Raw genomic sequence first — 24,459 nt, forward strand, 5'->3', positions numbered from 1 at the left:
GGTGTTTATGTTTTAGAGAACATCTATGTTGAAAGGAGTTAAGCAGAGCTTAGAGGTCCGTCCCTATAAGAAAACCCATTCGTCAGCCCCACACAACTCCTCGGTAAAGTCTAGTGGTCCAAGCTGTCCTTCTCCAAGGTGTGCTGGTGGGGGACCCTGCAGGGGTCACGCCCCCTGGGGACAGGGATGGGCAGGTGTCTCTGTGGGGAGCAGGTGTCTCTGTGGGGGGCCAGCGTCATGGATCCCAGACGGAGGGTCCCTGTGCCCTCCCAGCCTCTGAGCTCTGCTGGCTGAGGCCTGTCAGCTGCGTGCTCTCTCTCTCTCTCTCTTCTAACTATCTGTGTCCTATGTCAGCCTCCATGCAGACATGGGTGTGCACAGCCAGGGCCCCAGGGAGATGTCATCAGAGTCTCCCAGGCCCTGACCGGCGTTGCTCAGTGGTTAGGGCGCCGGCCTGGACACCGAAGGGTCGCAGGTTCGAGTCCCCATCAGGGGTACGTACCTCAGTGGCAGGTTCGGTCCCTGGCCCCAGCTGAGGTGTGTGCTAGAGGCAGCCGATCAATGTGTCTCTCTCACATGGATGTTTCTCGCTGTCTCCCCCTCCCTCCATCCCTTCCACTCTCTCTAAAAATCAATAGAAAGCCCCGACCGGTTTGGCTCAGTGGATAGAGCGTCGGCCTGCAGAGTGAAAGGTCCCGGGTTCAATTCCGGTCAACGGCATGTACCTTGGTTGCGGGCACATCCCCAGTAGGAGGTGTGCAGGAGGCAGCTGATCAGTGTTTCTCTCTCATCAATGTTTCTAACTCTCTATCCCTCTCCCTTCCTCTCTGTAAAAAAATCAATAAAATATATATTTAACAAAATAAAAATAAAAAAAGTAAAAATCAATAGAAAAAATATTCTCAGGTGAGGATTAACAAAAAATGAAAGAAAAAGAGCCCTAGCCGGTTTGGCTCAGTGGGTAGAGCGTCGGCCTGGGCAGCAGAAGGTCGCAGGTTCGAGTCTCCGTCAATGGCATTGCCTCATGTGCGTGGGTGAAGGACGTACTCGGGGAAGCTGGGAGGGTCTGGCCCCACTGGAGGCCGATTGGTGACTCTAAAGGCTCCAAAGAGGACGAAGATACTGGCCCGATTGAAGCCCTGGCTGACCCTGAGGGAGGAGGTCGGGACAGACGTGGGGAATCGCAGTGAAAGGCCCTGGCGGCCTGCCCACTCCCACGCCTGGCATCCCAGCAGTCGAGGGGATGGGGGTGTCTTTCTGGAACATGCCGTGGTCTGCAGCCCCTTCATCGGGGCTGTCTCACCAGGTCCCAGGGCCCCTAGAGAATCGGGCACTGGGAAGGCGGCCCTGCCCTGTCCGTGCCCTCTGGGAGCCTGTGACGTAGATTCACGTCCCCCCGGCGCCAGCCCGACCCCTTCCTGCGGCGCCGGTTTGGAGCAGGAGGTAGACCAGATGGACGGAGGCACTGGCCCTCGTCCGTCCCAGGAGAGAATGCTGGGTCTCCCCTCGGCGGGGCAACCTCACACACGTGGCTCTTTCCCTTCCTTTGTATTTATGACTTTTTCTTTTTAAAAATATCTCACTGCCCCCTTTTTCTTTCTAATATTTTTTATTGATTTCACAGAGGGAGAGGGAGAGAGAGAAACATCCATGAGAGAGAATCAGGACCGGCGGCCTCCTGCACGCCCCCCCACTGGGGACGGAGCCCACAACCAGGCCTGTGCCCTGACCGGGAACCGAACCGTGACCTCCTGGCTCCTAGGTGGACGCTCAGCCCTGAGCCGCGCGGCCGGGCCGAACGGGTGACGTCTCGTGTATTGGCTGCTCTAGTTCAACAGCAGGTTTTAGGATTCGTTGCCCCAAAGGCCCCGTTCCCCCAAGGAGCACGGTGTTCACAAGAACATTTATTTAAAACGACTCGAATGCCGCGGCGTGAGTGTGAGGGGCCCATTGCCCACCCGCTTTCATCCCCGCGCGTCTCCTCTGCGGGCTGCCCCGGCCCCGGCCCCTCCCCCTCCTAGGGCTCTGGTTTTGGGGGGACGGGCTGGTTTGCACCAAGTGGGACACGGGGTGAGAGGGAAGGTCATCGCTTCCGTGTGGCCTAGACCTTCGCCGTGAGCAGGGTTTCGAACGGGCCCCGTCATTTCAGGACTCCCTCTTGTGCAGCTGGGGAAGGCTGACCCTGAAGTCGGGGTTCAGGGACCCTGGGACACCCACGTGGAAATGACGGCGGGCGGGGCTGCGGACAGACCACGCAGAGACCAGGTACCGGGCCTTGGGGTGGAGGCGTTTTTAATAATAAGCTTTTACCAAAGTCCAGCCACGAAGGAAGAGTTTCTTAACGAAGTCAGACCCAGAGGCATGTAAAACAATGTACAAACGTCAGTGACCCCACGGGTCAGGTCCACACGTAAACTGTCCACGGCTCTGAATTACATGAATTTTGTTCAGAAGAACCGGCTCCTTCCGGCCCCGCGACGGGCCTTCAGTCCCGTGGCCCCCAACGCCGCGCCAGGACGCGCTCGGCACGGCTCACACACTCAGCCGTTCGCAGCTGAGACGGGGCACACGGGCTTAACTATTTCCCGGTTCACCTCCTTACTTCATTAAAATAAGAAAAAGCAACGCCAACAGTTTACAAAACAAGGATGTTCGAAGCAGCAGGTGAACGTACTCCGTGCCGAAGGCCAGAGGAGCGGCTGGCGAGACCACGACCGAGACGGCGAGTCCCACAGCGTCTGACCGCCGACCACCGTCACCTGAGCCCTCCGTCCTCCACGAGTGGGTGTTTGTTCATCAGAAAGAAGTCACATCACGCGCTAACACGTGTGTAAACCACCAGGAGCCAGCAGACACGTGGCCTTGGCCGTGCACCCCGCGTGGGCCTGGCACGGCGCGGCTGCAGGAGGGGCGCTGTCCTGAGGCGGCCCCTGCGCTTCGGCTCGAGGCCCCGCGAGCAGGTGAGCCGCAGGAAGGCACTTGCCCGTCCGCCGGGCAGGAGGACGCCGTTGGTCAGAGCGAGGGCGGCGGACGTTCGCAGGAGTGAACAGCCTGCTCGCTCCGCACCGGCCAGCTCCCCCGTGTCAGTCTCGGACCCGCCGGGGCTTCGGGGTCAGGCCCTGCGGCTGCTGGGCGTCCCGGGCGCCGAGGCCCTCGCGCGCTGGCGGTCGTACTTCACGGACACGAGGAGGAAGAGCAGGAGGGTGGCGGCCTGCACGGCGGCCAGGAGGAAGAAGTAGTAGTTCAGGTGGCAGCCGTTGATGTTGCCTGGAATGCAGAGGCGGCGTGAGCTGCGCCGGGGCCGTGGGCAGGGTTTTATGTTTCAGGGGGTCCCTGCCCAGGTCGGCGCCTTTCTCCTGCGGCCAGAGGGCTAAGGGTCACCCAGCCGCGCCCGGACACACGCCTCCTCCTCAGAACTGGCGAGGGCACCAGAGCCACCAGAGCCACCTGTCGGCACCCGGGCCCCAGGGGCGTCTGCGGGCCCCGCCCCCCAGCCCCTCACAGCTGCGCGGAGGCTGCGTCCCCTACGCCTGCAGGCGAGCCCTCGCGCACGCTTGTCTGTCCTCCCTCGGAAAACCAGGCCGGCCTAGAGCTGCCGAGGGACCCGCTGGGGCTGGAGAAAGCCCAGCCCCGTCCCGTCACCCCCAGGACAACACCCCAGGACGACACCCCAGGACAGTCTCCGTGTCAGCGTCCCTGCCCAGGAGGCCGGGAGTGAGCCCAGGACCTGGTGTGGCCGCCGGAGCCCATGGGACAGTGAGTGGGCTGCTCCCAGCCTCCGGGGCCGCCCTGTCCACTGAGCCCGGGCGGCGCTGGTGTCTGAGGCCCGGCATGTCCTGCAGGGGGCGCCCTCTCTCTCAGACCCCACAGCACGGAGCCAGCGCAGAAAGCCGGCTCCCAGCCCCCGGGGAAGCCAGGCCTGGAGCGGCAGCCTCTCCTCCCTGTGAGTGTTTAACCCCAAGACGCCACCTGCTGGTCCCAGCTGGTGGTGATGGAGCTTGTTTATTAAAGGGGCAACTATAACCGTTTCTCCAGCAGAAACAAGGGTGCCGGCAGAAAACACTGCGAAGCGCGGTGAATAGCGGGACCCTTGTGATGCCGACACGGAGGGGGAGACGGCCGTCTGAGGACTGGACGTCCCGTGGACAGAGAAGCAGGTGCAGGCCAGGCCGTGGCCGAGGAGGCCGCTGGGACAGCCAGGGTCCCGGACTCAGGAAGTGGCACCGCAGGAGGTTTCCCGGGACAGCCACCTGCGCGGCCCCCCCCGCACTCACGGCCCGAGACGCCGTCTTTACCGAAGTCCGTGTGGTTGCTCATCCAGCCGATGGCCTTGGTGGACACGAGCGCCAGCAGGCCGGAGCCCACGAAGGAGCCGACGCCCGAGAAGAAGAAGAACAAGCCCATGATGGCGCTCTGCATGGACTTGGGCGCGGCCGAGTACGCGAACTCCAGACCTGGGGGGGGGGGGGGTGTCCGTGAGGCGCAGTGGGAGGGGCGGGGCTCCAGTGCAGCAGGCCCGGCTGTCACTCCTCCCGGGCCCCACCCCTCCCCACCCCTGGGCAGCCCCCCCCAGCAGCCCCCCCAGGAGCCCCCCCAGCAGCCCCCCCAGAGGAGCTGGGCCTGTGAGGACAGGTTTATGGGATGCAGCTGCCTCCCTGTGGGCATCTGAGCAGGCACGACGCTCCCTCAGGCGGGGACCATGGCAGCCCACGCGGTGAGGAACCGCCCCCGCCCCCCCCCCCCCCCCCCCGTGGCCCCGGAGGAGGAAGTGCCGCAAGGACATGCTGTTGGCAGCTGCTCTCTCCGCTGGACCCTGAACCACAGCCGCCCAAACACAGACTCCGCCCTGTCCCCACGGCCCCTCGGGGACGAATCCACGGCTTCTTCCTTAGGACGGGACCGGCCCTACGCCTCACCGGCGATGCTCGCGAATATCTCGCTGATGCCGATGAGCACGTACTGGGGCACCTGCCACCAGATGGGCAGGTCGGCCGCGAAGTACACGACGTTGCTGATGGTCTGGTTCACGGTCCGCTCCCTCACGAGGTCCAGCCGCTTGCTCTCCAGGATCCCTGGAACGACAGACCGCGGTCACAGGCTCTCGCCCCAGCCCGGCCCGCCCGAGGCGGCAGCGGGTCAGGAAGGCAGACGGCGGCCGACACGGGAGGGTGTTCGGCACGCGGGGTTTACTTAATTTTTACATTATTGCCTTTTTTAAATCCTCGCCGAGGATCTGTTTTCATTGATTGGAGAGAGAGGAAGGGGAGGTGGGGAGAGAAACGCTGATGTGAGGATCAGCGATTAGTGTCGCCCGTAAGCGCCCCCACCAGGGACGGAACCCGCAACCTGGGCACGTGCCCTGACCTTGACCTAACCCGAGGCCCTTGGGTGCCCGGGACCCGATGGGCAGCAGAATCACAGAGCACACGGTGCCAACTCCATGCAGACACGGCCTCACGTGAATCACCGCTTTGCTCAAGGGAAAGCGTGTCTCCGGCATGTGGATGCTAAGCCTGGGGGCCCGTGTCTGGAGCCCTAGGAAGCACCCCCACTCGCTCCTCCGGGGGCAGAGGCTACGGAGTATAAAGCCCGTCTCGGCACGCTGGGCAGTGAGTCCCTAAAGACGCGGGGCTGTAGGGTGGACTCGGGAATACCAGCGTCTCTTCTCGTTACAGAATGAGGCTGTTTTACCCCGAGTCATTCTCAAGAATCAATGAAGGAAAAAGTGCAAACGTGGTGAGCAGTCAGCAACACCCGGCTTCTCACAGAAGACGCTGCGGTGACCTCCCTGCGGACACCTTCCTCTCAGGGAAACGCACGCGGAATTCTACGTGACCGGGTGGAGGGCCCGGACACGCGGAGGCCCCCACGGACGCGACAAGAACCCGCAGGGAGAACCACACGCTGCCCTGAACCTGTGAAGGCGCCTCAACTCGGCCACCGGCCTGCCTGCCACCCGTGCCGGCACCGCCCCCCACAGCCGAGCTCACAGGCCCGGCACCGCGCCCACGTCCGCGCCCAAGGCCTCTTACCGGCAGCGAAGGCCGAGCACATGACGAAGAACATGCCCACGGCGATGCGCTTCAAGGAGGACGGCAGGAGGCCGTGCCGGCGCAGCACGGGGTCCACCAGCTTGTCCTTCAGGGGGATCAGCAGCAGGATGAGCACCGCGTCGAACATGGTGAGCCAGGCGGCCGGGAACTGGGAGGAGGGCGACAGACGCTGGTCACGGCCGCCAGCGCGGGGCCCGGGGACGCGTTTCTACAGGGTCCACCCTCCAGGGAAAAGGCTCAGCCCCGTCCCGGAACGGAGACGAGACCGGTCCAGGATGGCTCTGCGCTTACTCCTCAGGACGTGAAGGGGAGGGAGGACCAGCCGGACAGTCATTAACGGTCACTAACATCACCAACGCACACAACGACTGACACGGCCGACGGGCACGTCTCTAACACAGCGAGCTTCCCCCTCAGTGTGAACGCTTTGGGACCGCTGACCGCCACCGCCTGCACGGTGTCCGCCACGGGCAGGGGCCCCCGTGTCCCGCCCTCCGGTCCCTGCCCGCTCACCGTGTGCGCCGTGGCCGTGAGGCTGGGGATTTCCGGGATCCTCAGGTGAAGACTCTGCAGGACATACGTGGTCTGCATCTGGGGTGACAAGCGGCAGCATTGGGGGTGCTGGCTCGGCCCCTCCCCCGCCACCCTGCAGGCTCTCCCTCCGGCTTGAAAACAACGGACAAGCCTATCAGCCGGTCGTCCGGAAGTGGCCCCGAGACCGACTGTGAACTGAGTCACCCACATGAGGAGCCAAAGGAAGGGGCCCTGGGACAACAGGAGGGACCCACTCCTGGCTGTTGCTTTAGGAAAAACATCAACGTGTTTCCATCAGCAAAAATGAGTCGGTAACTGACCAGGAGACCCCCAGACGCCAGAGCCTCGTGGGACAGAAACGCGGGCCCGGGGCTCCGTGAGGCAGGGCCCCGCAGGCACCTCGCCGGAGGGCAGCGCCCGTCACCACCCACCTGGAAGTACACCGTCCAGTAGGGGATCAGAGCCAAGAACACAGGCACGACCTTGACCAGGGCCCGCACGTCCTCCACGGTGTCCTCCGTGAAGGGCCCGCCCCGGGACATCTTACAGGAATCAAACAGACCGTGTTTAGAAGGCGGCTGGAAGACTCCGCTGCCTCCACTTGGGAAACAAAATGAAGGAATTAGTGTTCTCCCCCAGGAACCAGGCCACACTGACGTCTGGAGGCAGAAGACTTTACTTAAACGTCCCTGTGCCACCTGCTGACGGGACACACCCCGCTGTTCTCAGCACCGCCGAGCCCCGAGCCCCGTGGCAGCTGCCAGAGGGCCGACAGGCACAGGACCGCCCCGACCACGGCTGCCTACCCAGTGCCGCCACACCGGTCAGAGCCCCACGCAGTCAGGGTCCCCCACGGTCAGAGCCCCCACGTGGCCAGGGTCCCCCACAGTCAGGGCCCCACGCGGTCAGAGTCCCCCACGCGGTCAGGGTCCCCCGCGGTCAGAGTCCCCCACGCGGTCAGGGTCCCCCGCGGTCAGAGTCCCCCGCGGTCAGAGCCCCCCGCGGTCAGAGCCCCCACGTGGCCAGGGTCCCCCGCGGTCAGAGCCCCACACGGTCAGAGCCCCCCGCGGTCAAAGCCTCCCGCGGAGGAACCTGCAGCGATGGCATCGGCTCCCCCGCCGGGTTCACGTTTGAAAACTGGGTGGTTTGGGTTTTTAAGGAAATTTATCAAATGTCGAGACCTGACACCCAGGCCCCAGTGGTGGCGAACCTGCGGGTTTACGTGAAGGCAGCCCCTCCCCCGTGCATGCGTGCGGAGGCTCCGCTCTAGCAGCGAGGTCACCTCAGTCCAGGGCGAGCCGGGAGGGCACAGCGCTGGGCCAGCAGCCCTGGCCGGAGACCTGGCAGCAGGTAAGGGGTGCTCAGTCCTCACCTGCCCACCACCTGCCCCGGGTCACAGAGCGGGCCTGAGGGAGGAGGGGAGTCTGAGGGTCCTCTAGACGTTTCTGGAAGGTGACCCTTTTCATCCTACGTGTGCCAAAGAGGCCTCCCAGGCGGGGGGAAATCCAGACGCCTGCTGGAGCCCCCACACAGGCAGGCGAGCTGTGGCTCCTTCCAGCGGCCGCGTCGGGAATGCACTCGCCCGCCATCCACAGCAGGAAGTGAAACCGCCTGCGGGAGCACCCAGAGGGGAGGGGCGGGCAGAGCCGCTGCCTCTGTAAAACCCCCGGGTGGTCCTGGTCTGGGATCTGAACTCGGAACTGGACGCGGCCTGACTAGGCCTGCGGACCGGCCAGGGGGCAGGCGTGGGGTGGCTGGAAGTGTGCCCGAGGGTCACCTCGGCCCAGGGACTGACCCCCATCAAGGCCTGTCCTTCCCTGGGGGCCACTGAGCAGGTCCCCGACTCCTCTGGGCGATGACACATCCTGGGCCTGACCGCACTGTGGTGGCGCACGGCTGTCACACCCAGGATGAGCGTGTCGCACGTCCCGGCACTGTGCACCCAGAGGGATGCGTCTCGCTACGGGGGCCTCCTCCGTCAGTGAACGACGAGAGGACGTCCAGAGGTCTCTCCTCGGGCTCGTCCTGGACTTCACAGACCCGCGTGCAGGTGTCTGGCCGTCTGTCCCACCTTCCCCAGGACGTGGGGCCTGCCCAGCACGTGGACTTTTGGGGCTGCACGGGAAGACCTGCACCTCTATTCCGCTGCGCCCACCTCCTGCCCGAGCCCCGCGGGAGCCCTGGATCATGGCCCGTGCTGACCCGCAGGAGCTGCTTTCTGGGGGGGCACAGGGAGGCGTCTCCCGCCACGTCCACCTTTACCACTTCTACGTGACCGAGCAGGCGGAGCCGCCGTGAGTCAACCAGGAAGCTCACGTGCAGGTTAAAAACGGACAGCCGGCTCGAGTCAGGCCGTGGTCAGTCTTTAAGACGGAGGGACACCGCGCCCGCCGCCCACGCGGACAGGAGGCTGAGGACACAGACACCCCCACCCCCTCCCCCTCCCAGCGCCCCGCTCGGCCAGCACCCAGCAGACGTAACAGGTGTTTCAACTACAGTGACCGACCCGACGCCCCGTATCCAACTGGGCCTGTGACGGAGGCCGAGCCCTCACCCGCCGGGACCGTGGTCCGCAGGTCGCTGCTGGGGGCGGCACGAGTACGCCAGGACCTTGACCACGTCGGTGAAGGCGCTGCCGTCGGGGGGCTTGGTGACGAAGACGCTCAGGCCGCAGAGGAAGGTGAGGAAGGCGACGCCGATGCAGACGGCGGGGATCACGTAGCCGGTCACGAAGCTCACGTTCTGCTGGATGTAGGCCACGCCGCCCAGCGAGAGCAGGGCTCCCAGGTTGATGCTCCAGTAGAACCAGTTAAAGAACCTGCGCGTGGCTTCCGGGCCGCGATCTTTAACCTGAAGGTAACGGGAAAAGGCGTAAGCTTCCGGTGACCTTCAAGGGTGAAAAATATACATAGTGGGGGTTTGTTGTTTGTTTTTAAATATTTTTTATTTCAGACAAGAAGGGAGAGACAGAAACATCCATGATGAGAGAGAATCGTGGATCGGCTGCCTCCTGCACGCCCCCCACTGGGGATGGAGCTCACAGCCCGGGCCTGTGCCCTGACCGGGAATCGAACCGTGACCTCCTGGTTTGTGGTCGACGCTCCACCACAGAGCCACGCCGGCCGGGCCGTAGTGTTTTTATACGTTAAAAGAGGTATTTAGGAGGAGGGTATAAAGAGGCTAAATGGGGATGGGAAGAAATTAAGTTTAAAAATATACGTGTTTATATAATTACCGTTGTCGGCACAGCACCATCAGAAAGCTTACGACCCTCCAGGCCCTCATCAAAAAAGCACCTACACTCCATCACCACACATCCTGGGCGTGAGGCTCTTAATTACGCTCCAGCCCAACCAATCCCGGAGGGTCCCAGCACAGCCTCCGGACACCTGCGTGGGACACCTGGCTGCCTCTTAAACGCGCAGGCTCACAGGCCGCACGCAGACCTCGCGCTCACCACCGAGGGGCCGCCCCTTCCCGGGCGGCGGCCGACCACAGCTACACCTGCGTGCCCGGGGAAACCTGGGGCAAAGAGGAAGTTGCAGGCTGGAGCTGAAGCCTGTCTCGGGGGAGGAAGCTCTCCGTGGGCCCCGCGAGGCTCCGACAAGGAGAGGGAGTCCCGGGAGACTCCGATTCCCGGACCCGGGCAAACGCGGGCCCCAGGGGAAGAGGAGGTGATTTCTGAGGGTGCACGCTCCCCCCGACAGACGCCCACGGAGCTCAAAGCGCTGGACCGTACACGCGGGCGCAGGCCCACGGCTTCCCTTCCCACGTGGATTTTCACGTCTCCACGGACACGCCGGGGCGAGCTCTCCACCCGGAGTCGCTTCCGGCCAATTTCACTCCATAAACTCTAGGAATCAGTAGCTGAAGGCCGGGGCTGGGCTCACACCAGGACCGGTCAGGCCGCGTCTACGTTACAGGGTATGAAGAGGCTGGGCAATCTCTGTTCCAGGAACACGTCGGAATTCTGATCCACGTTACAAACTCCTCTTCTCAATAACAAGCGAGGTTTCTCACGGAGCCCGAACACCAGTGGTGATCCACACAAAAGCACCCTATTTAAGCAGGTTGGAGTACCTTGAACGATTCTTGAACCTGGACGGTTTACAGGGCTGGAAAGTAATCTGCCATCGTAATCAAACGAACTGAAATTCTACATTTTTTAAAAAAATATATTTTATTGATTTTGTACAGAGAGGAAGGGAGAGGGATAGAGAGCCAGAAACATCGATGAGAGAGAAACATCGATCAGCTGCCTCCTGCACACCCCCCACTGGGGATGTGCCCGCAACCAAGGTACATGCCCTTGACCGGAATCGAACCCGGGACCCTTCAGTCCACAGGCCGACGCTCTACCCACTGAGCCAAACCGGTTTCGGCAGAAATTATACATTTTAAGTAAACGTTCTCCCTCCCATGTCAGAACTGGACACGGGTCCTAGACCAAGTGCTGGCAGGACTACCGAGTCAGCGATTTGTAGGGGGAATTTTTTATCATCTGAGACAGCTGTTCCTGGAGATACATTCATTTCAATGTCACTACGCTGGACTCAGATATTCACGCTACCCTGGAGACAGGCGGAGGAAAGAGCAACTGTGAGCAGAGAAGTGGTCACAGAGAAGATGTAACTAAAGATAGACAAAAAGTCTTTTTTTTTGGGGGGGGGGAGGGGAGCTTAAAAGGGAAGGGGCCAGTCAACGTGAAGCTACAAGGAATGCAGACACGATCCATGGATCCAAGTGCACTTGATCCCATCAACACGCTTAGATCCTCTTCCACGAAGCGTGAGAAGTGAGCTGCCGTGAGCCAGGCACACTCGGAAGTTTAAGGTCCCGCCCCACCCACATCCTGCGCAACCTGCCCGCCGGGTTCCTTGAACCTCCGCGTGTCCTTCGCCGGGAAGTGCTTGGGAAAGCTCAGCCTGTTCGAGGCCCGAAATAACCCGTGGTTTCTGGGGAACACGTGGGACGCCGGCTCGGGCACACTGGGTCACATGCCGCGTGCCTCGGAGCCCGGCCGTCACTTCATATTAGTCACGTTACGTCATCGGCCCTGCCCCACGCCAAGGGCAGACGAGCTTTCACGTGACCGCTCGGAAGAAACCACAGAATGGAGTCACAGAAGCGCAGAGAAAAGATCGGGGTCGTGTGAGTCCGACAGCTGGCTGCTTTGGAAAAATTCCTTAAAATGCCCCAGAGTGCTATTTCTCTCCCCTCTCGGAAAAAAAAAGAGCCGATTGCCGTCTTTACGGGTAAAATGAGCTGTTCTTCTTTCGGGTCACGATTCCAGGGCCCCATCCATCCATGGGGAATGCGTGACCTCTGGGAAAAGTGGGCGCTGCGGAGCATGCGGGCCGGCCGTCTGCACCAGCAACCACCCGGCAGAGCCCTCAGCTGTGTCTCCTTTCAACCGTCCCCCCAGGGCTCCGGGCCGCCCCATGCCCCGCCCACTGGCGTCTCCCAGAGGCAAAGACGTGCGTGAGGCTGGCACACAAGCACCTGAACGCCACAGGCAGCTTTCCTCAGCACGAGAAGGGCCAGGACGTGACGGACGGACCGACCGACCTAGACCGACCTGGCATGCTTCCCGCCCAACCCCATCCCGTCCCCAAGCAGCCAGGCCCGGGCGTGGAGCAAGATCTGGCACAGGCACTGCCTTCCTCCTCCCCCTCGTGTTTGTGAGGAAACGTGACTCACACACGCAAAAAAACACCAACAAAAACAACTCTGCCCTTGGGAACGGACGCTGAGTCGGCTATTCGCAGAGTCGTGGAACCATCTCCACCACCCAATTCCACGTCCTCATGCCACCAACCAGGACCCCGTGTCCCTCTACAGCCACCGGTCCCCCCCCCCCCCCCCCCCGTCCCCTCTCCTGGCCCCTGGCGACACGAGTCCACTTCTAGTCTTCCCAGGCCCGCCTGCTCTGGGCACTTCCTACGAGCGAGTGAACCAGGGATCATGTGGCCTCTGGGCCCGGCTTCCCTCACTCAGCATCGTGGCCTCAGGTCCGTCCACCTGGGAGCAGGTGTTGGGGCTTCCCTCCTGTTCGTGGCAGCGTAATATTCCACCACGTGGCCCTGACCGGTGTGGCTCAGTGGACAGAGCGTCAGCCTGCGGACTGAAGGGTCCCAGGTTCGAGTCCGGTCAAGGGCATGTACCTGGGTTGCGGGCACATCCCCAGTAGGAGGTGTGCAGGAGGCGGCTGATGGATGTTTCTCTCTCATCGATGTTTCTAACTCTCTATCCCTCTCCCTTCCTCTCTGTAAAAAATCAATAAAATATATATTTTTAAAAAAATAATCCACCACGTGGATGGGCCACGTCTGCTGTCTCCGTGCACCCGTTAATCAACATCGCCTTAACTTTTTATTTAAAAAGACTTTCAAACGGATAGAAAAGTTTAAAGAACAAGCCTCTGTACCCAGCTTCCTGCTGTCATCGCATCCCACACAACCCGCTCTCCACGCCAGAGGCCTGCAAGCTTGTCTGAGAAGGGGCGGGCCAGGGATATTTTAAGTTCTGAGAGACCTTCCGTCTGGTCACAACCCCTAACTCTGCTCCTGGGCTGGGGGAGCAGGCAGGGCCGTTCAGGCCTCCGTTATGAAGACTGAATCGGAATTTCATTTCACTTTCGCTCTCACGAAACATTGTCTTTTCTTCCCCCTAAAAGCCCGTTCTTATTCTTAGCTCCAAAAACGGGAAGTGGCCCAGATTTGGTTGGCAGGTGGCAGAGGCCAAATCTTTCAGAAACGCCAATCAGATCGGATCACTCCCCGGATGGAAACCCACACACACTTCGCCCTGTATTGAGCACAGACCTCAAACTCTGTCCCGAGCCGAGCCGTACGTACAGCACCGGGCCCGCCGGCCACCTCTCTTCCCACGTTTCTTTTCCATGCATTTGATACGTGACCTCGTATAACTTTAAGAGGCACAAGTGGTGACTGATACATGGATGTGTTGCAACGTGACCGCTACTGTAGCCACAGCAGCAGCAACAAGGGCTTCTCTTCCCGGCCCCAGGGCCTTTGCACTTGCTGATGTCCCATCTGGAAAGCTCCCACGATACCCCGCAGGCGCCCACGCCAATGACCCCTCTGTAGAAAGAAGGCACCCTCTCCTTGCAGCTCCGCTTTGCCATCCATCCGTAGCCCCGCCCCGTGCGGACCCCTCCCCAAGGCCCCGCCTCCACTTGTCCCCCCACTTCCCACCCTCCTCCCGCCTTTGCAGACCTGTGTCTCCAGCCTGCGTGCACCTGCGCTCACCTGGTCGGCGCCGAAGGGCGTGATGTTGGCCTTGACGGCGCCCACGCCCAGGCCCACGACGACGAGCGCCCCGAGCGCGGCGGGCGCGCAGTAGCGGGCGGGCGCGTCGGCGCAGGACGGGGCAGAGCAGTTGCGGCCGCCTGTGGGGTGCGGGGCCCCGCAGAGCGCGGCGCGCGTGGCGGGCGCGGCCAGCAGCGGGAAGGCCAGCATGCCGAGCAGGTAGAGCGCCAGGCTGAGCAGGATGGCGCGCGCCCGGCCGAGCCGCGCGTCGGCGAGCCAGCCCCCGAAGGGCGACACCAGGTAGGTGAGGCCCATGAAGAGCAGCAGCGCCTGGCTGGCCTGCGCGCCCTCCCAGCCGAAGCGCGAGCCGTTCAGGAACAGCACCAGGTTGGCCGTGACGCCGTAGAAGGCGGCGCGCTCCAGCAGCTCCGTCAGCAGCACCGCGGCGCACGCCAGCCGCCGGCCCGCGAACGCCGCCCGCCGCGCGCCCAGCAGCGGCGCCCGCTCCTCCGCGCGCCCGTCCGCGCCCTCCATGCGCCCACCCGCTCGCTCGCTCGCCCGCCTGCTCGCCTCCGCCGCTCTGCCCGGCCCCGCCCGCGCCCTTCTCGCGAGACCAGCTTTCCCCAGACGCCTGGACCCGCCCCTCGAGCGTTCTCATTGGGCGGGCTCGCCACCGCTCAGCCCGCCGGGAACTTCCGGCACCGCCCCGGAAGTTTTCCAGAGCGGAGCCCCACTTCCGCCGCCGGTGGGACCGCGGGGCGGAGGCAGTCCCGGGGACCGGGCTTTGCGAGCGACAGCTGAGCTGGAGGTTCCGGAGCCCCGCCGGGGGGAACCCAGGCTGCGCGCGGTGGCCTGGGGGTGCGTCGGCCGTCCCAGGTCCGGGTGCCAAGGCCGGGCCTGCGCCCCGCGCCCCCTGCTGGCGCTCCTACCCGGGGACGGGGGGCACCGCCGTGTGAGCAGATACTACGGGGACGTGAGCGCCGCGCTGCGCCTGGTGCCAGGTGAGCGCCACTCTGGCCTCTGCCCTCCCTGGATGCCACCTCCAGGAGCTGGGGTGTCACCAAAAATGTCCCTGGAGCCCAGGGGCATGGCTCCGAGGTTGAGCATCGGTCAGGGTTCGATTCCCGGTCAGGGCACAGGCCCGGGTTACGGGCTCCATTCCCAGTAGGGGGCGTGCAAGAGGCAGCCGGTCCATGATTCTCTCTCATCATGGATGTTCCTCTCTCTCTCCCTCTCCCTTCCTCTCTGAAATCAATAAAAACGTGTTTTTTTAAAAAAAATAATAAAGCCCTGACCGGTTTGGCTCAGTGGATAGAGCGTCGGCCTGCGGACTCAGGGGTCCCGGGTTCGATTCCGGTCGGGGGCATGTACCTTGGTTGCGGGCACATCCCCAGTGGGAGGTGTGCAGGAGGCAGCTGATCGATGTTTCTCTCTCATCGATGTTTCTAGCTCTCTTGTCCTTCTCCCTTCCTCTCTGTAAAAAAAAATCAATGAAATGTATTTAAAAAATAATAAAGAAATGGCCTCACTCGCACAGCAGGTGTTGGAAGGACAGGCAAGAGCTCTCTGAGCCAAGGACTTCGCCGCCAGGACACACGTGCGAACTGGAGTTGGAAATGCAGCCTTCGCTCTCACACGCAGGGCCCTTCCTCGTCGGTCACCACCCCGTTCCCCTGCTCAGGGCCGAGATCAGAGAAGGCGACAGCATGCAGTCGGGCGCCATCCGAGACCGAGGCCATTTCGGGGGCCGGCGAGGTCCCTGCCATCTTTCATGCCACTTCCACTTCTCCTTCCACATCTGCGCCTCTCCCCCTGCAGCCCCCTCTGCTTGCTCACTCTCGGTTTCCTCAAAACGCTGCCCTGCCAGCCGCCACCACGGACCCTGCGTCTTCCCCGCCGTCGCCCACCCACTCAGTCAACAGACAACCTCGCAGGGCCTGCTGCCCATGACCTGACCCCTGGGCGCCCGCACCGCGGCCCTGCCATCGAACTGTGGCTTCAGGGATGGAGACGGCATAAATTCTATTTTTAAAATAATATTTTCATTGCTTTCAGAGAGGAAGGGAGAGGGAGAGAGAGACAGAAACATCGATGAGAGAGAAACATCGATCAGCTGCCTCCTGCACACTCCCTACTGGGGATGTGCCCGCAACCAAGGTACATGCCCTTGACCGGAATCGAACCCGGGACCCTTCAGTCCGCAGGCCGACGCTCTATCCACTGAGCCAAACCGGTGAGGCCAAAAAAAATATTTTCATTGCTTTCAGAGAGGAAGGGAGAGGGAGAGAAACATTGATGATGATGATGATGAGAGAATCATTGATTGGCTGCCTCCTGCACGCCCCACGCTGGGCATTGAGTCCCGGAACCTGGAACCCAGGACCCTTCAGTCCGCAGGCCGGCGCTCTATCCACTGAGCGACACCGGCTAGGGCATAAGTTCTATTCATTTCAAGGCATCCCTGTGGCTACACGTCTCCCTGGCTGCAGATAGCCGAGGTGGAGGGAGAACGAGGACAGCCAGCCAACACAGTGGAGTCTTGCGTTCCTGGGCCCAGACCCCAGCCCCACGCGCCGGCCTCCTGGTGAGCCCCTACTGGGGATGGAGCTCACAACCCGGGCATGTGCCCTGACCGGGAATCGAACCCTGACGGGTGCTCAACCACGGAGCCACGCCCCTGGGCTCCAGGGACATTTTTGGTGACACCCCAGGAGCTGAGTTTCGGTTTCACAGGGGATGTGAGAGCCTGTGGCGGGGACGGTGACCGGTTTGGACTTGCCCTTTTCTCAGGCTCTTATTTGGCCTTGTGAACAGCACCCTCTTCTGGGTCCTTCCCCTCCTGGGTCGGCAGGAGGCGGGCATTCGCCGAGAGAAAGGGAGGAGGGAGGGGAGCGGGTGGACTTGAAGAAGAGCAGCCTGTTTCTGTGCACGGATGTGGGACCACACCGAACAGGTCTATTTTTTTTTTTTAAATGTCTTTATTGATTTCTGAGAGAGGAAGGGAGAGGGAGAGAGAAACATCGATCGGCTGCCTCCTGCACCCCTCTTCCCCACTGAGTAGCGAGCCTGAAACCCAGGCATATGCCCTGACCGGGAATCGAACCGTGACCTCCTGGTTCATGGGTGGGCGCTCAACCACAGAGCCACACCGGCCGGGCCTCACCGTGCTATCTTAATGACCACGTTCACAACTCCTTACAGGAATCCGAATCCACGTGGAACGATAACCGGTAGTTACAAGTGTATTTGTTTTTGTAGGTCCGGCCTTAGAGAGAAGATCAAAGGAAAAGAATTGGAGGCCAACCCTAATATAACTCAGCATAGGAGAACAGCGGCATTTCCAGTCCACGGGGAAAAGATTGGGGGACACAGGAAATTCACCGGGATGAGCGAATATAAGAGCATCGAGAGAAGACAATGGCAAATACACGACCTCCTGAGGGGGATGCATTTCCAAGCCCCCCACGAAAGCCAAAAGAAGTGTGTTGATTTAATTTCATAAAGACTTAACACTGGTCTGAGTGAAAATCACTTCTGTTAACAGCAAACGGAAAAAAAATACTCGAAATACACGGATAAAGTTAATGTCCTTATTTTTTTTTTAAATAAATTTTATTGATTTTTTACAGAGAGGAAGGGAGAGGGAGAGAGAGTTAGAAATGTGGATGAGAGAGAAACATCGATCAGCTGCCTCCTGCACACTCCCTACTGGGGATGTGCCCGCAACCAAGGTACATGCCCTTGACCGGAATCGAACCCGGGACCCTTCAGTCCGCAGGCCGACGCTCTATCCACTGAGCCAAACCGGTCAGGGCTCAATGACCTTATTTGTGGAGCGCTCTCAGGAATCTTGTGAAATGTGTTGGATAAACATTCAGGAAGTAAAACTCCCAAGTGAATGTCGGGTTTCGGGGGGCAGCGGTCCCTCGGGGCTCCCCAGCTCGGGAGCAGCACCTTGAGTTTCTGGTTAATCCCTGCTGCCCTGTCCCCGCCCCCCCCCCCCCCAGGAGCCCACACGTGACCTTGGCCCATCCAATCATCAGGAGTCACCTGTTGGTTTACAGTGATTGGCTCAAAGATGGGCATGTGACCCAAGTTGGTCCCTGACTTACCTGGAGCGACCGGGAAAAGAAAGGCTTTCTCTCTCTCTCTCTCTGCCACATTTGTCCTTCTATGGAGAGAAGCCTGGCATTGCCGGGGCCCGTCGCGGGGAACCCCAGAGTGAAGCGACCCAGAAGGAGGGGGAGATGAGGAGAGACCCTGGTTTCCAAATGACCTTCCTAGGACTTGGTTATGTCGGCTTTGTTTTTTTTTTTATTCTTGGACATTTCATCGGTGAGCCCGTAAATTCTCTTCCTGATTAGGAGAACTGAAAAAAGTCCCAGCTCAGACAAGCACATACGTGCACATGTGTGTACACGGAGAAAAGAAAAAGGACCAGACGACACCATCAAAAAATGTAAAATGCAAAGAGCGGGGACGTTCTCGTCACGTGAACCGGAAACTCCCGGTGGTGACCATGTTCTGGGAAACGCGTCGGTGAAAAGCGCGCCGTGTCGTGTTCCTGCAGGGCCATCAGTCACTCGCGTGGAGGCCACGCTGGCCTGCCCTCGGCGCAGTTCCTCTTCCAGGGACCTAAGGGGGGTGCGCAGAGACTTGGCTACGAAACGTTCATTACAATGTTGCCTGAAGTAGCAGAACGCCTGCACACAGCAACCTTGTGCAATTAGAGGGCATTGATTACATCCGGACGGGTGCGTGCTCGGGATATTATGTAGCGATTCACACAAGCCTGGCTGATACATTGCTCTGTGCGTTTCCTGTGCCGGGTAACAGATGACCGCTGCTCCGGGAACTGGTGCAACACCCATAAATCAGCTCACGTCTGAGCGTCCGAGGTGGGCGTGGCTCGTCCGGTTCTCAGCTCCGGGTCTTGCAAAACTGGAGATCTCACCCGGGCTCCTTCCGAGCCCCTGCGGTTGTGGGGAGTCTAGTTTTTTTTTTAAGGTGAGGGTTTGAGGTGCCCATTATTTGCTGGCTGTCAGCGGGGGGGGGGGGGGGGGGGGGGGGCCTGCCCCCAGCTTTTGGATCCTCCAGTGTCCTTTCACGTAGCCCCATCATCCCCAAAGCCCTGACAACCAATGCCTTCCACGCTTTGACATCAGGGAATGCCGGTCCCCCTTGAAAGGGACCGTCTTATTGGGTGAGACTCATTTGGGAATGAGTTGCCTTGAGGGCAACTCATTTGGGAATGTCATCGCTTCGGCAAACGTCCTTCCCGAGTTGCACAGATGCCCATGTGACTCAGTAAGGGAGAAAGCATCGGGCAGGAGGCAGGCCCCGAGGGGACCGGTTAGCACTTTGCCCACCACAATGATTACGTAACAAAAGAGCCAATTCCTGTGTGTGTGTGTGTGTGTGTGTGTGTGTGTGTTCCTGTCTTTGTAATGACAACCACAACGCCACAGAATAAAAATCAATGACAAAAAGTACTGTGTCCTGGCAGTTCAAGAGCAGGGTAAAGAGCTCACCCGGCTTCCTCCTCTGCAGAGCGGCGAGCACACCCCGTCTTGATGGGGGGACACTGCCTGGGACAGCGCGGGGCACGCGGTGAGCACCCCGGAGCACGGCTGTGGATCAGGTCTGGGGACACTTGCCATCAGAGTACTGCTGGTGCCTTAGCTCAGGGCAGTGGGGTTCTGTGTGGTTTCTAAGTCCCGTCCCGTTCACTGCGCTGAAACCAACACATGGGTTACGCAATCAAGTACGTTAACGATTTACCAGAAGAAGCGTGGCTGCCGTGCAGCGCTGTTCCGGGAGCGGTTAGGACACCGTCCCTCCGGGGACCTGCGTCTTGCCTGCTTAGAGACACCAAGCGTCGGGCGCAGCCCCTGCTTCTGGTTGGGGAGAGGACCATCTTCGGGGGACCTGGTCCGCCCAGCCCTCAGGACAGCATGGCATCCGAGCCCGGCGTTCCTGCCGAGAGCTCCGGGACAGTCACCTGGGTCCGGAAACCTCCTGGGTTCCAGACGCAACCCGAGAAGGGACTTGGTCCTATCACACCCACGGATCTTTTTAATTTAATTTAATTTTTTTTTTTTTTTGATTTGGTCGCTCTCAAGGGTCGTGGTCAAAGCCAGGATTTGGAGACCACAGCTGTGTGCTGTGTACAAACCTTTTCTTTGAGGGGATAGCAAGGCCCCCCTTCCCCGCCCCCCCTCCTCCGCCCCCCAGCATCTGCCGCTCTCCACCCCCACAGGGAGCCGTGGTGGCCCAGAGACCGGAACCTCTGATAGAAACAGAGGAGCCACCTCACGCTGGAGGCCACAGCCCAGAGGGGGGGTAAAAAGGGGGGGGAGCGTGGATTGTGACCCCCAGAGCGGATTCTGAGGTCCCTTCGCCCACAGCACAACCCTGGGGACCGGAGTCCACCCTCCCTGGCTGGGCCCCGTGGTCACAGCGGAGAGAGATTTTGCTCTACGTGTATTTTTATTATAAATACATTTCTATGGGTTTCAGCGAGGAAGGGAGAGAGAGAAACATCAAAGGGGAGAAGCATGGACCGGCTGCCTCCTGCACGGCCCACTGGGGATGGAGCCCGCCCCCGGCCCATGTGCCCTTGACCTGAATGGAACCGTGACCTCCCGGTGCCTAGGTGGGCGCTCAAGGACTGAGCCACAGAGATGGGGACCCGCCCACCCTGGTCCCACCCTGGTCCCCAAGGAGCAACCCAAAGCAACTCCAGGTCCCTGGGGGGGGGGGGGGGCGTGGCCACCCCTGGTCTCCGTGGGAAATGTCCCCACATCCCGTGGTGCCTGTCCCCGCGGGAGCAGCCACACCAGGTCGCCTCGGACCCCCTGGGAGGGCCCCCAGCGTTCCTTCTGGTTCCCCTGCCCCCCCCCCCCCCCGCTCCCAGCGCTCCGCGGCCCCACGTGCCCGGACGCCCCGCGCTGAAACCGGCGAGTGCGGGCGCGGCCTCGGGAGCCTCGGGCGGGACTCACCGATCCCCGCAGCGCCGCCCGGTGAGCTTCCCGCCCCGCCCCGGGCCCGGTCCCCGCGGGGGCAGTCGATGGACCGGCGGCGGCGGCGGCATGCGGCTCCTGTTCCTGGCGGTGCTGCGGGCACACACCGGCAACGCGGTCACGGCGCAGCGGGTGCGGTAGGTGCGGGCGCCCAGCGTCGCCGAGCGGCGGGGGAGCGGCGGGGGCGGGGGAGGGGCCGGGGCGGGGGGTGGCGGGCGCCCGGCTCTCGCTCCGGCCTCCGCGATCCGCGCGCGCAAACGCCGGCCTGCGGGGCCTGCGGGGGCGCGTAGCGCTGGCGAGCGGCGCGCGGCCCAGGTCCCGGCCCAGGTCCCGGCTCCGGTTCCGGCTCTGGTTCCGGGCCGCTCGGGCTGGGGAGGGGACCCCTCTGGGACCCGCCTGGGCAGGGCGGCCGGGACGCGCGCACCCCACACGCGGCTCCCCTGCGAGGGTGTCTGTGCTTCGGGAGCCCGGGTCGGGGGGGTCCAGCGGCGAAAAGCAACGCGGGGGCCTCGTGGCGCTTACCTCTCCGCGCGGACGGCAGAGACACGGAGACTCACGGACCGAGACCGAGACCGAGACTGAGACGCGCGTCTCCTGAGCGGGTCCAGGGGTGCGCGTGCGCAGGTGCCATTTCGGGCAGGACGCCGGGGAGGCCTCCACCAACGCGGCGTTTGCGCAGAATCCGGGGTGTGCAGGAGGGACCCCCGAAGCTGGGAGGGGAGGGGAGAGGGGGAGAGGGGAGGGGGGGAGGGGGGAGGGGGGAGGGAGGTCAGCGAGGCGAAGACCTCCCGGGGCCTCGGGGTGCGCTCTGTACCCCTGACCTGGGTCCTGCTCCCAAGGGGCCCCTCCCTCCCTCCCTCCCTCCTCCCTGCGCACAGCATTTCCACTTTCCCCATCCCCTGACCGCTCTCTTCATCTTTTGTTGTTGTTGTTCATCCTCAGCTGAGGCTCTTTTCCCATGGATTTTTAGGGCGATTAGGAGAGGGAGAGACAGAGAGAAACATCGGTGTGAGGGAGACACGTGGATCGGTTGGCCTCCCGCAGGAGCCCGGACCACGGCCCAGAGCCTGCAACCGAGGGACGTGCCCTTGACAGGAATCGAACCCAGGACCATTTGGTCCGCAGGCCGACGCTCTACCCACTGAGCCACACCGGCCAAGGCTTTCTCCTCCTCCTCCTCCTCCTCCTCCCTCCTCCTCCTCCTCCTCCTCCTCCTCCTCCTCTTCTTCCTCCAAGGCTTTCTCCTCCTCCTCCTCCTCCTTCTTCACTTTAGTTTTAAACTAAAAAGAATTTTTCCAATTACAGTTGACACTCAATTTTACGTTAATTTGAGGGGAGCAGCAGGATGGTCTGCGGAGCCCTCATCTTCCTGCCCGGCTTTGTATGCCGAGCCCAGGGGCAGGGAGGGAGGAGCGATGGCTGCCCTCCGCTTAATAGAAGCTCTTTTTTTTTCTTTTTAAACAGATGGACTCGCTCCTTCAAATTTCTCAATTTACTTCCTGCCAAGGGTCTGCTTCCTCGTCATTAAAATGAACAGTCATGCTCGGCCTGTGCGGCTGGGACTGAGCATCGACCTACACACCAGGAGGTCGGGGTTCGACTCCCGGTCAGGGCACAGGCCCGGGTTGCAGGCTCCATCCCCAGTGTGGGGGGTGCAGGAGGCAGCCGATCCATGATTCTCATCATGGATGTCTCTGTCTCTCTCTCTCTCTCTCTCTCTCTCTCTCTCTCTCTGTCCCTCTCCTTCCTCTCCCTGCACGCCTCCAGCGTGTCCAAAAACGTGTGAAACCTGACTGTTTCGTCGGGGGCAGGGACCTCCTTCCCCTCAGATCATCAAACAAAAACAACCAGGACAGGCCCTGGCCGGTCTGGCTCAGTGGATAGAGCATGGGGTCCTCAAACTTTTTAAACAGGGGGCCAGGTCACTGTCCCTCAGACCGTGGGGAGGGCCGGACTATAGTTTTTAAAAAAAACTGTGAACAAATTCCTATGCGCACTTCGGGCCCGGGACGCGTCGGCTGCTAAGCAGGACAGGCAGCGGCCCCCGGCGGGCCGGATCCATGTCCTCGGCGGGCCGCCTGTGGCCCGCAGGCCGTCGTTTGAGGACGCCTGGATAGAGCATGGGCCGGCAGACCAAAGGGCCCAGGCTCAATTCCGGCCAAGGGCACAGGTCATTCCAGGGTGAACGAATGAAACGTTATGCCTACTTTTTTTTTTTACCAGATCGGCAAATACATATACATATTGTGGAGCGCGCAGAATTGTAGTTGTGGTGGATGTGCGCTCGCTGGCCAGATCCGGAGGACCAGTGCGGCCCCCACAGCCCCGGCCCAGCGGAGGGGACGGGGGCCCTCTGTCCACAAACCCAAAGAGATTTACTGTCTGGCCATGTCAAGGACAGGTTATTTCCATCCCCTGGTCTGTATCTTTTTAAAAAATATATGTTATTGATTTTTTACAGAGAGGAAGGGAGAGGGAGAGAGAGTTAGAAACATCGATGAGAGAGAAACATCGATCAGCTGCCTCCTGCACACCTCCTACTGGGATGTGCCCGCAACCAAGGTACGTGCCCCTGACCGGAATCGAACCCGGGACCCCTGAGTCCGCAGGCCGACGCTCTATCCACTGAGCCACACCGGTTAGGGCTATATCTTTATATATATATATATACTTTTTATTGATTTCAGAGAGGAATGGGGAGAGAGAGAGAGAGAAATATCAATGATGAGCCGAAACCGTTTGGCTCAGTGGATAGAGCGTCGGCCTGCGGACTGAAGGGTCCCGGGTTCGATTCCAGTCAAGGGCATGTACCTTGGTTGCGGGCACATCCCAGTAGGAGGTGTGCAGGAGGCAGCTAATGGATGTTTCTCTCCATTGATGTTTCTAACTCTCTATCCCTCTCCCTTCCTCTCTGTAAAAAATCAATAAAATATAGTAGAAAAAAAGAAAAGAAATATCAATGATGAGACAGAATCACTGATTGGCTGCCTCGTGCACGCCCCCTACTGGGGGTGGAGCCACCAACAAGGTATCGAACCGTGACCTCCTGGTTCAGAGGTCGATGCTCAACCCTTGAGCCTTGCCAGGCGGCCTGCCCCTGCCCTAGGCCACGCTGCCAGAGGCTCTCCAGGTGCCAGGGCCCCCAGACTCTGGTCTGCAAGCTCCTAAGGGAGGAGGGTGGGACTTGGCCACGGGAAGCGGCTTGGGCTCTCCCTTCCGCGTCCGGAATCCTGGGGGCCCTTCAGCCTGTTGGCATCAGGATTAAGGCGGTGCCACATGGCCAAGACCTGGGCTCTGTGCTGTGGGCAGGACCGCTGGTTCTCACCGTCACCATCTGGGACACGGTGTCCAAAAGTGTTCTTATCAGAGTGGAAGACTTCAGATAAAGCAGAGCAAACAAGCCCTGAGGAAACAGTGGGAGGGAGGGGGAGGAGGGGGAGGGAGAGAGGGGGGAGGGAGGAGGGGGAGGGGAGGGAGGAGGGAAGAAGGGAGGGGCCGGGGGACCTGGTGTCAGCAAAGGCCCCCCCCCACTGCCCCACCACCGCCCACCTGCCAGGTCCTGCCATGCAGAGGTAGATC

The 24,459-nt window shown here is 61.1% G+C and overlaps 2 protein-coding genes and 1 long non-coding RNA gene across 4 annotated transcripts in view; 2 read left to right on the plus strand and 1 right to left on the minus strand.

Moving 5' to 3' along the window:
* Positions 1–2,267: 2,267 nt before the first annotated feature.
* On the minus strand, positions 2,268–14,434 carry SLC15A4 (solute carrier family 15 member 4). 2 transcript variants are annotated; one of them, XM_080650182.1, is made up of 8 exons: positions 13,859–14,434; positions 9,142–9,437; positions 7,019–7,187; positions 6,567–6,644; positions 6,033–6,201; positions 4,917–5,072; positions 4,296–4,454; positions 2,268–3,267 (listed from the first exon to the last, which is right to left on the minus strand). In XM_080650182.1, exons 1-8 carry the CDS (start codon positions 14,390–14,392, stop codon positions 3,113–3,115), a joined length of 1,716 nt encoding a protein of 571 aa, XP_080506308.1. In that variant the 5' UTR covers positions 14,393–14,434; the 3' UTR covers positions 2,268–3,112. The 2 variants fall into 2 exon arrangements, with proteins under 2 accessions (XP_080506308.1, XP_080506309.1); XM_080650183.1 differs by having other exon boundaries at positions 4,961–5,072; positions 13,859–14,432.
* A 143-nt stretch (positions 14,435–14,577) lies between these two features.
* Positions 14,578–17,373, plus strand: LOC308238381. Its single transcript, XR_013959551.1, has 2 exons — positions 14,578–14,859; positions 17,117–17,373. It is a non-coding gene; the product is annotated as an uncharacterized lncRNA (long non-coding RNA).
* A 3,576-nt stretch (positions 17,374–20,949) lies between these two features.
* Positions 20,950–24,459, plus strand: part of GLT1D1 (glycosyltransferase 1 domain containing 1) — a gene marked incomplete at its 5' end in the record, with an annotated part of 12,955 nt that continues 9,445 nt past the window's right edge. The window contains one exon of the mRNA XM_080649897.1: positions 20,950–21,017. Within this exon, the coding sequence (XP_080506023.1) occupies positions 20,950–21,017 (68 nt within the window). The remainder of the gene's footprint in view (positions 21,018–24,459) is intronic.

This window comes from Plecotus auritus (assembly GCF_963455305.1).
Source record: "Plecotus auritus genome assembly, chromosome: 13".
Classification (NCBI taxonomy): Eukaryota; Metazoa; Chordata; class Mammalia; order Chiroptera; family Vespertilionidae; genus Plecotus; species Plecotus auritus.

Excerpts from the sequence above, each read along its gene's own strand:
- SLC15A4 (XM_080650182.1), bottom strand. The coding sequence starts at position 14,392 with ATGGAGGGCGCGGACGGGCGCGCGGAGGAGCGGGCGCCGCTGCTGGGC. Across the intron at positions 6,202-6,566 it reads TCACGGCCACGGCGCACACG|TTCCCGGCCGCCTGGCTCAC; the intron begins GTGAGCGGGCAG and ends CCCTCCTCCCAG. Across the intron at positions 4,455-4,916 it reads GATATTCGCGAGCATCGCCG|GTCTGGAGTTCGCGTACTCG; the intron begins GTGAGGCGTAGG and ends CCCCCCCCCCAG.